The 11,820-nt window shown below is 38.7% G+C and overlaps 1 protein-coding gene across 2 annotated transcripts in view; it reads left to right on the forward strand.

Moving 5' to 3' along the window:
• Positions 1-10,078, forward strand: part of LOC107590917 (BTB/POZ domain-containing protein KCTD3-like) — a 13,921-nt gene extending 3,843 nt beyond the window's left edge. The window contains exons 3-18 of one of the 2 annotated variants that reach the window (XM_016279872.1): positions 861-906; positions 2,880-2,953; positions 3,044-3,102; positions 3,204-3,284; positions 3,391-3,546; positions 4,836-4,926; positions 5,003-5,193; positions 5,275-5,390; positions 5,479-5,566; positions 6,575-6,691; positions 6,767-6,937; positions 7,014-7,169; positions 7,281-7,377; positions 7,649-7,848; positions 7,930-8,068; positions 9,457-10,078. In XM_016279872.1, coding sequence (XP_016135358.1) covers positions 861-906; positions 2,880-2,953; positions 3,044-3,102; positions 3,204-3,284; positions 3,391-3,546; positions 4,836-4,926; positions 5,003-5,193; positions 5,275-5,390; positions 5,479-5,566; positions 6,575-6,691; positions 6,767-6,937; positions 7,014-7,169; positions 7,281-7,377; positions 7,649-7,848; positions 7,930-8,068; positions 9,457-10,030 — 2,356 coding nt within the window. In that variant the 3' untranslated portion in view covers positions 10,031-10,078. Of the gene's footprint in view, positions 1-860; positions 907-2,637; positions 2,684-2,879; positions 2,954-3,043; positions 3,103-3,203; positions 3,285-3,390; positions 3,547-4,835; positions 4,927-5,002; positions 5,194-5,274; positions 5,391-5,478; positions 5,567-6,574; positions 6,692-6,766; positions 6,938-7,013; positions 7,170-7,280; positions 7,378-7,648; positions 7,849-7,929; positions 8,069-9,456 lie in introns of both variants that reach the window. The other variant, XM_016279873.1, reaches the window with a different exon arrangement.
• The last annotated feature ends 1,742 nt before the right edge of the window (positions 10,079-11,820 follow it).

Consider the following 11,820-nt stretch of genomic DNA (forward strand, 5'->3'; position numbering starts at 1 on the left):
TTCGCTTTCACAACGAAACACAGCGTCACACACAGCGGGCTAGAGTGAGCGGCGGCCGCTGGACTTGAGAAAGGCGCGCCATGTTAAGTGTTTACGTTTTTCTACAGGAGGAAAATGCTTAATGAGAGACTTTGTGCATTGCGTTCATATTCTGCTGTTCTGTGGCCACGGATTTGCGGGTCTTGTCTTTTTCTTGCAGGACCCTGTATGTTATAGTACTAAATTAGTTTTAATCGTTTAATCACCACCACAGCGTCTTGTCTCCATTGGCAACACGCACGATTTGTGTCCGATTGCATGTGACGCCGCAGGTAGCGGAGAGTGCAAGTGGCGATTGCAAGTGACTTCGTAATTTAGTTTCTTTTTTCTTGTCTTCACCACCTGGCTACTGTTGTAAAATGTTGAGAGATTCAAACAAAAAAGGAATAAAAAATAGAACAAAATAAAAATAAAAGACTGCAAGTGACGTCGCTAGTGGAAGCGCAAGTGTCTGAGAGTGCAAGTGCAAGGCTGCAGCGAGACCCTTTTGAAATCTTCCCACATCGTGACGTAGACATGTGGGGGCGTGTTAGAACGAGCCGTTTTAGGTAGGTGTGGTTGACTCTTAACTTTTATAAAGAATATCTCTTTGGATTTGAGACTTTAGTCTTTGCAACTTTACAGATCTTCTTTATGCACCAAGAGCTTGTAACACTCCAAAGAGAAAGGAAAAATTTAAATCGCATCGTATGACCCCTTTAAAGGGAAAATGTGACTTGTCATAATATAAACACTTTATAGATCTTCCAGAATGATCCTCTTTGTATGCATATTTGCTAAACCTCTATCCATTCTTCTCTGGCCATGTGTTTTGTGTCCAGTTTACTTAGTGGAAGAATATCATCACTACGGGATGAAACTGGAGCTGTGAGTAGAAATCCTGAAAAGTAGTTTTACCTAATTGTGTTTATAAATGAAAACATATCAAAAAAATAAAAACTTAATGAATACCGAATAACCATGTTTTGTAGGTTCTTTGTTAAAAAATAATTAAAAATTTTTCCAGAAGCAAACAAATTGACAGAGACATTTGCACCCATTTTAAACTTTCTTCGAACTAAAGAATTGGACTTGAGGTGAGACATAACATATGCTTATATGCTTATCATTACAAATCCCAAAAATATATAGTGTAATGTGTGTAATATTCATGCTTTCTCTGATAGGGGGGTTAACATAAGTATCTTGCGACATGAAGCCGAGTTCTATGGTATTACACCCTTAGGTATGTAATAGAAAAATACATTTGACTGAATTAGGTGCAGCACCTAATTTATGCATGTATAATTCTCACCTTGCATTTCTATTTGTCACTGATATGGTTAGTCCGACGCTTACTGCTTTGTGAAGAACTGGAGCGATCGTCATGTGGAAGTGTGTTGTTTCATGGCTACCTTCCTCCACCAGGTAGGTTGAGAGTAGATCTGTGGAAGATAGAGAAAAAACAGTCACCTTTTCATCCTCTGTGCTAAATATAACACATCAGGATGAGGCTGGTATTTTTGTCCTTCAGCTCTCCCAGCGCGGAGTAGTGCCGGAGGGCAGGGTGCAGCTGTTGCAGGTCCAGAGGAGTGCTCAGGCCCCAGTGGCGCAGAGGGGGGTTACCCTCGTTCTTGCCCTCAGTCTTCCCTCCCTGGACCATCTGGGGCAGATGGACCTCAAAGACTGGGTGAGTAAAAATCGTGCAGTGACCACTGGGGTTACACTGAAACTGAGATGTTTAAAGATGTTGTGGGGGGAAAAGTAGTTAGTAAAAAACTACCAAAACTAAAATACTTGAAACAAGATTAAACAAGAAAAAAAAAAGAAAGGCGCGCCATGTTAAGTGTTTACGTTTTTCTACAGGAGGAAAATGCTTAATGAGAGACTTTGTGCATTGCGTTCATATTCTGCTGTTCTGTGGCCACGGATTTGCGGGTCTTGTCTTTTTCTTGCAGGACCCTGTATGTTATAGTACTAAATTAGTTTTAATCGTTTAATCACCACCACAGCGTCTTGTCTCCATTGGCAACACGCACGATTTGTGTCCGATTGCATGTGACGCCGCAGGTAGCGGAGAGTGCAAGTGGCGATTGCAAGTGACTTCGTAATTTAGTTTCTTTTTTCTTGTCTTCACCACCTGGCTACTGTTGTAAAATGTTGAGAGATTCAAACAAAAAAGGAATAAAAAATAGAACAAAATAAAAATAAAAGACTGCAAGTGACGTCGCTAGTGGAAGCGCAAGTGTCTGAGAGTGCAAGTGCAAGGCTGCAGCGAGACCCTTTTGAAATCTTCCCACATCGTGACGTAGACATGTGGGGGCGTGTTAGAACGAGCCGTTTTAGGTAGGTGTGGTTGACTCTTAACTTTTATAAAGAATATCTCTTTGGATTTGAGACTTTAGTCTTTGCAACTTTACAGATCTTCTTTATGCACCAAGAGCTTGTAACACTCCAAAGAGAAAGGAAAAATTTAAATCGCATCGTATGACCCCTTTAAAGGGAAAATGTGACTTGTCATAATATAAACACTTTATAGATCTTCCAGAATGATCCTCTTTGTATGCATATTTGCTAAACCTCTATCCATTCTTCTCTGGCCATGTGTTTTGTGTCCAGTTTACTTAGTGGAAGAATATCATCACTACGGGATGAAACTGGAGCTGTGAGTAGAAATCCTGAAAAGTAGTTTTACCTAATTGTGTTTATAAATGAAAACATATCAAAAAAATAAAAACTTAATGAATACCGAATAACCATGTTTTGTAGGTTCTTTGTTAAAAAATAATTAAAAAATTTTCCAGAAGCAAACAAATTAGAAATGTATCCAGCTCTGAAAGAGATCTTTTTTTTTCTATAAGATATTTATTGACAGAGACCCAACAGCATTTGCACCCATTTTAAACTTTCTTCGAACTAAAGAATTGGACTTGAGGTGAGACATAACATATGCTTATTTGTTATCCATTACAAATCCCAAAAATATATAGTTTAATGTGTGTAATATTCATGCTTTCTCTGATAGGGGGGTTAACATAAGTATCTTGCGACATGAAGCCGAGTTCTATGGTATTACACCCTTAGGTATGTAATAGAAAAATACATTTGACTGAATTAGGTGCAGAACCTAATTTATGCATGTATAATTCTCACCTTGCATTTCTATTTGTCACTGATATGGTTAGTCCGACGCTTACTGCTTTGTGAAGAACTGGAGCGATCGTCATGTGGAAGTGTGTTGTTTCATGGCTACCTTCCTCCACCAGGTAGGTTGAGAGTAGATCTGTGGAAGATAGAGAAAAAACAGTCACCTTTTCATCCTCTGTGCTAAATATAACACATCAGGATGAGGCTGGTATTTTTGTCCTTCAGCTCTCCCAGCGCGGAGTAGTGCCGGAGGGCAGGGTGCAGCTGTTGCAGGTCCAGAGGAGTGCTCAGGCCCCAGTGGCGCAGAGGGGGGTTACCCTCGTTCTTGCCCTCAGTCTTCCCTCCCTGGACCATCTCGGGCAGATGGACCTCAAAGACTGGGTGAGTAAAAATCGTGCAGTGACCACTGGGGTTACACTGAAACTGAGATGTTTAAAGATGTTGTGGGGGGAAAAGTAGTTAGTAAAAAACTACCAAAACTAAAATACTTGAAACAAGATTAAACAAGAAAAAAACCCCGACAATTGCCACTGACTATAAATATGATCTCATATGTTCTTGGTTTGTGTTAACAGTGTTAATAAACCATGTTATGTAATACTTTCATTAATGTATTGTGGATTTTGAAAGCTGTATTAGATGCAGCAGTAGAGAGTACAGAGAACATTAGAACTGGGCTGGCTGTAGCTGTCTCAATGCAACCTGGAGAACAGCATGTGCTCATTCTGGTATGGGCATGCGGAGGGGAGGGGGGTGGGTTGCCATGAAGACAAAGTATTCCCCTTACAAGCAGTAGTGCAGTAGGCAGGGTGAGGTCATCTTAAAAGGCCTTTTATATCCTCTGTGCCCAGCGAAGTCATGTGAGAAGAATGATGAAAGAGATGGAGAAAACAAGTTAATGGACAGGCCTTCCTTTTAACCATTTTATTGCATTTTGGTGCATTTATATATCACAGGGCAAAATGTACTTAGCCAGCATTGCAGAGAATTTGGATAATAATTGTATAAAAATTGACAGAACAGGGAAAAAAAACATTGAAATATGTGTTTGCATAGGATTTGTTGTAATGGTACCAAAAGAAAGTGACAGTGGCTACTAATAACAGGCAACAGCCAGTAGATAAACCCCCCCCCCAAATAACATGAAAAAAACAAACCAAAAAAAAACATAAAATGAGCTTGTTGTTGTATTATCATATTATTACTATGTTTTTTGTTTTGTTTATGTTTTTGCATAAACTTGAAACATTATTACTTGTTTTTAATGATATATTCATTAAAATTCTGCTACAATATTACAAGGTTCACTGAAGTAAATGCTTTTATGCTAATTACTTTCTTTGATGAGTCATGATTGTATTTTAACCAAACAGACAGTTTATAATACTAATTTAGATTTTTAAAGGGATAGTTCACACAAAAATGAAAATTCTGTCATTGAAAATCTGTTTATCATCCTCAAGTTGTTCCAAACCCATATGAGTTTCTTTCTTTATTTGAACACACGAAAAAAATATATTTTGAAGAATGTGGGTAACCAAACAGTTGACCGTAACCATTTACTTTTTTTTTCATACTACAGAAGTCAATGGCTACCGTCAACATTTCAGCCTACTTGTGTATCAACATACTGAGGTATTGTTTTAGATTTTTTTTTTATATTACAATAGGATCACCAGTGGACCCTAGGAAGGTGCTGATTGTCGCTGGCCATCATAACTGGATTGTAGCTGCTTATGCACATTTTGTCATTTGCTACAGGTAAAGCTACAGACCACATGACTTTGAAATTTAAAATAATAAGGGTTATACTCACCAGACTGGGATTGTTCTTTAGGATAAAGGAATCATCCGGCTGGCAGCAGGTGTTTTCCAGCCCTTACCTGAACTGGGCCATCGAGCGGGTGGCCCTCAATGCAAAAGTTGTAGGCGGCCCACATGGAGATAAAGACAAGATGGTGGCAGCATCATCAGAGAGCAGCATTATATTGTGGAGTATCCAGGATGGAGGGAGTGGAAGTGAAATAGGTAGAAGGACAGAACAAAAATGAAATGCGCAGTCACTCATGTGTGTCGATTTAAAGATAATGTTTCTTTGTCTTTGTAAAGGTGTGTTCAGTCTTGGAGTACCAGTTGACTCTCTGTTCTTCATTGGGAGTCAGCTGGTCGCCACCAGTCACACGGGGAAGGTAGGAGTGTGGAACGCTGTCACCCAGCACTGGCAGGTAAAGCAATTTCAATTTTATACTACATTCTGACATATTATCAGGGTTCATATTTGACTACTTCATTTGCAATACATCACTTGTACAGGTGCAGGATGTAGTGCCCATCACGAGCTGCGACACTGCTGGCTCCTTCCTCTTGCTGGGCTGTAACAACGGCTCCATTTACTATATTGGTAAGCTGCTTATCTTCTCCTGGATTGCATTGAATTCATTTTTATATGACGTCAGTGGTTAATGAGATGTGCAACTGGCAGTACCAGAATCAGTGTTGAAAATTTAATTACAATTGCATAAAGACATCAATGTAATTAATTTTACATAGTAAACAGGTTAAAAAGTCATATGCATTTCATCATCATCCTAATGCAGTGCAGTGATCCACATGTGTTTGAAGTTTAAATCCTAATTTTTTGTGAGATTTTAATGTAAGGAAATCCCTACTTATTAGGTATAATTTTTATTCATATATACACTTCCATTCAAAGGTTTGGGGTCAGTACAATTTTTGTTAAATAAATGAATACGTAGTGAGGATGATGCATTAAAATGATCAGTAAAGACATTTAGAGTGTTACAAATATTTACATTTAAAATGAAAGCTGTTTTTTGACCTTTCTATTAATCAAAGAATCCTGAAAACAATGTATCATTGTTTTCCATAAAACTATTATGCAGCACAACTGTTTTCACAGTTAACAGTTAATAATAATAATAAATGTAAATATAATGTAACAATAATGTCTTGTAATAGTAATAATAAATGTAATAATAATAAATTATATTAACAATAAATGTTTCATGAGCTCCAAATCAGCATATTAGAATGATTTCTGATGGATCATGTGACAATGAAGACTGAAGTAATGGGTGCTGAAAATTCAGCTTTGCCATCACAGGAATACATTATGTTTTAAAATATATTAAAATAGAAATTGAATTATAATTACTAACAATATTACTGTTTTTACTCCATTCAAAAACATTACATATTTTGAACAGTAGTGTGTATGAACTTAATTTGTGAGTTTTTATATTTAAACGTACATTTTAAATGCATTAAACCCATTTTACGTTGAAAATGTCACCACTATAACATTTGAAATACCTCTAATATGCGCACGTAATATGTTAAATGAGAAGATGATAAAGAAAAGACCTAACCATATTCTCTTCACTCTCAGACATGCAGAAGTTTCCGCTGAGAATGAAGGACAATGACTTGTTGGTGACCGAGCTGTACCACGACCCATCGAACGATGCCATCACGGCCCTCAGTGTCTACCTGACTCCTAAAACCAGTACGTCCAAAGATGGTTAACTAGTCTTACCAAGATGAATGAAGTGGTTAGTCTGGTCAGTCACTGTGTTTGCAGGTGTGAGTGGGAACTGGATTGAGATAGCCTATGGAACCAGCTCAGGGGCCGTGCGTGTCATTGTGCAGCATCCAGAGACCGTTGGATCTGGTCCACAGCTCTTCCAGACCTTCACTGTCCACCGCAGCCCCGTCACTAAGATTATGCTTTCTGAAAAGCACTTAGTTTCAGGTAAAAACTACTCGGATATAGGACGATATAACGCAAAATGGTGGTGGTCTGTAATTTCGACCTGTTTTTGTTGAAGTGTGTGCTGACAATAATCATGTACGTACATGGACGGTGACGCGCTTCAGAGGCATGATCTCCACTCAGCCAGGATCTACTCCGCTGGCCTCCTTTAAGATCATCTCACTGGAGGAGACAGAGAGCCACAGCAGCTATTCCTCCGGCAATGACATTGGTGAGAGACTTGCTTGTAGCTTTCCACTATATCGGTACAATTAGAACTGAAAAGCTGCTATTGTCCTAATATAGTCAGTAAAATATCACTTCATCTGCTGTTTCCATTCAGGTCCATTTGGAGAGAGAGATGACCAACAGGTGTTCATTCAGAAAGTCATTCCTATTACTAACAAACTCTTTGTTCGTCTCTCCTCTACGGGAAAAAGGTACATTTTGAGAAGCGTTTAACTCTTGAACGAGGTGCACACTGCATAATATACTAAATAAATATCTCATGATTTAGTGTTGCTATTCATGGGTATTTAGAGTACTATTAAAAATACCTTGGTGACTTAAAGAGACAGATAATCCACACAAAAAATGAAAATTCTGTCATTATTTACTCACCCTCATATCATTCCAAACCTGTATGACTTTGGTCTGTGGAACATAAAAGAAGATATTTTACATTGATTTATTTTTATACCTGTATTTCAGGATCTGTGAGGTGCAGGCTGTAGATGGCACCACCATCACGTGTTTTACAGTGCGAGAGTGTGAAGGCTCGAGCCGCATGGGCTCCAGACCCCGCCGTTACCTCTTCACTGGCCATGCAAATGGGAGCATTCAGATGTGGGACCTCACCACCGCCATGGACACGGTCAACAAGAGTGATGACAAAGCCAAGCGGGAACCAGGTCTGATTATTACTGTGGACAAAATAAGGGAAATAAATTGTCTGTTTGATAAAGTTGTGAAATGATGTTACCTGTCTGCAGAGGTGGGAGGTCCAACTGAGGAGGAGTTGCTGAAGCTGCTTGACCAATGTGATTTGAGCACATCTCGCTGTGCCACGCCCAACATCAGCCCCGCCCCCTCCGTGCTGCAGCACAGCCGGCTGCGAGAGTCCTGCTCCAGGTACCACAGTCTAAAAGCTTACTCACAAGTCTGGATTTTTAAACAAAACTCAGTGGAAAAACTCTTCTCATGAAAAGAGTTTGAAATATTGTAGTGCAGTGATGTGGAAGCTAGATGAACTTCTACTTGTTTAGATCCTGAATTTGCTGTCATTCTGGTATTCAAAATCAAACAATGATAAAATTCAGTATGTATGAATGGTATAAAAGGGCACGTTTTATATCGATATGAACAGACCTTAAAAGGCTAGTTCACTCAAAAATGAAAATTCTGTCATTAATTACCCACCCTCATGTCGTTCCTAACCTGTAAGACCTTCGTTCATCTTCGGAACACAAATTAAGATGTTTTTTGATGAAATCCGAGAGCTTTCTGACCCTGCATAGACAGCAAGGGAACTACCACAGAAAGGTAGTAACTAAGGACACTGTTAAAATAGTCCATGTGACATCAGTGGTTCAACCGTAAATTTATGAAGCTATGAGGATACTTTTTGTGCTAAAAGAAAACTAAAATAATGACTTTATTCAACAATATTTTCTCTTCCGTGTCAGACTTGCATTCACGGGCAGTACCACGACGTATGCGTGTGTTTGCAAGCAGAGGAATGCTCAGGCATGCGTTGTGGTACTGTCGTGAACATGCATCGAAATCTGACACGGAAGAGAAGAAATTGTTGAATAAAGTCATTTTTTGTGCACAAAATGTATTCTTGTAGCTTCAAAAATTTACGGTTGAACCACTGTCGTCACATTAACTTTTAACGATGTCATTACTACCTTTCTGGGTCTTGAATGTGGCAGTTGCATTGCTGTCTATGCAGAATCAGAAAGCTCTTGGATTTCATCAAAAATGTCTTAATTTGTGTACGGTTTTGGAACAACATGAGGGTGAGTAATTAATGACAGAATTTCAAAACAAAATGTATTCCGTAGTGACCACAGCTGTTAAAAGAGCCATTAAACAAGATGACTGATGCTATATTCCAAGTCTTCTTTACGAGAAGAGACCAAAAATGTTGATAGTTTTTCACATCTTTAAAGGCACATATTTAAAAAATTACAAATGATTATGGCAATCACTAAAAATTATCAATGAATAACATCCTATATTTCAGTCCGTTCCTCAGAGAAAGCTTTCAAATGACTAAGATTGTACAGCACATAATGCATAAGCTACTTTTATGTTTTTTTTGGCCTTGGTCACTATGAGAAGTTGTATGGAAAAAAAGCTGCAAAAATATCAATTCATAAGTAATATTGTAAACAAGTAATGTCAAAATTATAATTATTTTGGTAAACTAATGCTTTGTTAATGTTCTTAATGAATTTTAAGACTAAGTTTGTAATCATATAGCAACACAAAATTGTATTTTGTCATTTTTACAGTCTTCAGCTGCAGGCTCAGGAGCCCATCCCTGAGATGGCCACCTATGGAGCCTTGCGGCCGTACCGAGAAAGCCCCTTGCTGGCCCGCGCTCGACGCACAGAGAGCTTCCACAGCTACAGAGACTTCCACAGCTTAAACCTGACCAAGGCCCTGCTGGAGAACCACGGACAGTGCGGATCCATGGAGGACGAGATGCGTCAATCAGCGGGAGAGAACAACGCTGAGGACCCCGACAAAAGGAACTCTACCATGGATCTCTGGGGGTCCAGATCATCTGAAACCCAGTCTGCAGCCCCACGCAAATCCCCAGACAGCCCTGGAGACCAGCAGCGAAGGGCCCATATGATGGAGGAAGGGACTGCAGACTCTAGACCGGATGGAGGCAGGAGGAGGGGGGCATTTGAAGCTAATTTTCTAAGCAGGAAAAAGGCCCCTTCGGTTCCACAGCTGAGTCCCCCACCTGCAGGAGCTGATGGAGGGGGAAGCGACTCGTCCAGCACCGCCTCACCCTCGCCAACTAAAGTGTCCACATCTCCACGCCATCGCAAGGCTCCTGATGCAGCATGTGAGTGATGGTTTACACAGATTTGTCATATACAAAGGAAGTACCAAATACAATAATCAATGACAGGGAAAAGAAAAGAGTTCAAAAGTGAAGTGTTTCAGAACGTAGACGTGAAGGTTTGGCAGGACGGCAGCTGGCAGCTAAAAAAACTCACTCACTGTGGACAGATTTAAAGGGAAAATGCACAATACAAATGCCATGTCAATTTCACATGTCTGTTAACCAGTTAAAAGAATTTATTTAGCTTTTGTCAGACAGATGACGCTTCAGCATTATGGACCTAATCCTCTTTGCTGCTTTTTCCAAGCTAAGAAAACGAAACTAATAACTAAAATGAGAAAACTAATAAAGAGTGACTAGATTAATTATAATTACAGTCAGACTTTAGCTTTGTACACCTGCATTGCAAAATGTAAAAAAAAAATTGTTTTTGTCCATTAGATAGTCCATCCTAAAATGAAAACGTGAAGAAAATTTGAATAAAGAATTTACTCACCTTCATGTCATTTTAAAACCCATAGGACTTTCTTTTGTGGATCAGCAGAGGAAAAGTTTACCAGAATGTCTTTGCTGCTCTCTTCCATACAATGAAAGCAGATGTAATACTTTATATTCAGAGCGCCGAGTAATAGAATTAAATTTGTTACTATTGATTATTTTTTCTTGATAATCCTTCTTGACATCCATGATTTGCATTTGCTTTCATTGAATTGAAAAGATCAGAAAATAAATTATTGCAACAATAAATAATACTGACACTCCTAAAAATGTTATATGTAAAAATGTGTTTTCTTAGAATAGTGCGGTTTCATTTTTGCTAATATCTATGTGAAATAATAACCAACGCATGTATAATTAAATATATTCACACTTTACAGGTTTAAAACAACTTCTGATAATAAAAACACATCCACATGTAACAATGACTCATTTTTGGAGTATAACATTTAAGACACTTGATCCATTGGCATCATCACAAATGTGTTCACACTATTGCTCAGTCTAGCAGGCACAACACCACATTAGCTAACATTTCCATTAATACAGGACACGTCTACCGGATTGACTATCTGCCTCATTCATGTGTCTGTAGAGACAGAAGAGATCAACTTCCTCCCTATGTTGGCATGAATAATTTGGAGACTCAGTTCATTAATACTTTATGATTGCGGTAATATTTCATAGCTACACAGCCAGTCATAAGACTCCATTTAAAGCTATAATAATACAGTGCTATTTTCAGAACAGTTTGCTTCCTCTCTGCTTCAGTGCTAAGCACATATTACAGCAAAAGATAATCTATGTCCGATAGGCAAGTATATATACAGTCGTAATCAGAATTATTGGCAGTGACACCCTTGGTAAATATGATCAAAGAAGGCTGTGAAAATAAATCTGCATTGTTAATAATTTTGATCTTTTATTTAAAAAATTCACATAAATGTAACCTTTCATTGGAGAATAAGAATTTAAAATGGGGGCAAATATCATTATGACATAAATGTTTTTTTCTCTAATACACATTGGACACAATTAACGGCACCCTTTTATTCAATGCTTTTTGAAACCTCCATTTGGCATAGTATCAGCTCTGAGTTTTCTCCTTTAATTAATGCCTGATGAGGTTAGAGAGCACCTGACAAGAGATCAGAGACAATTCCTTCATCCAGAATCTCTCCAGACCCTTCAGATTCCCAGCTCCATGATGGTGCTTCTCCTCTTCAGTTCACCACACTCATTTTCTATAGGGTTCAGGTCAGGGAACTGGAATGGCCATAGCAGAAGCTTGGTTTTGTGC

The sequence above is a fragment of the Sinocyclocheilus grahami genome, unplaced genomic scaffold (genome assembly GCF_001515645.1).
Source record: "Sinocyclocheilus grahami isolate Dianchi unplaced genomic scaffold, SAMN03320097.WGS_v1.1 scaffold134.1, whole genome shotgun sequence".
NCBI lineage: Eukaryota > Metazoa > Chordata > Actinopteri > Cypriniformes > Cyprinidae > Sinocyclocheilus > Sinocyclocheilus grahami.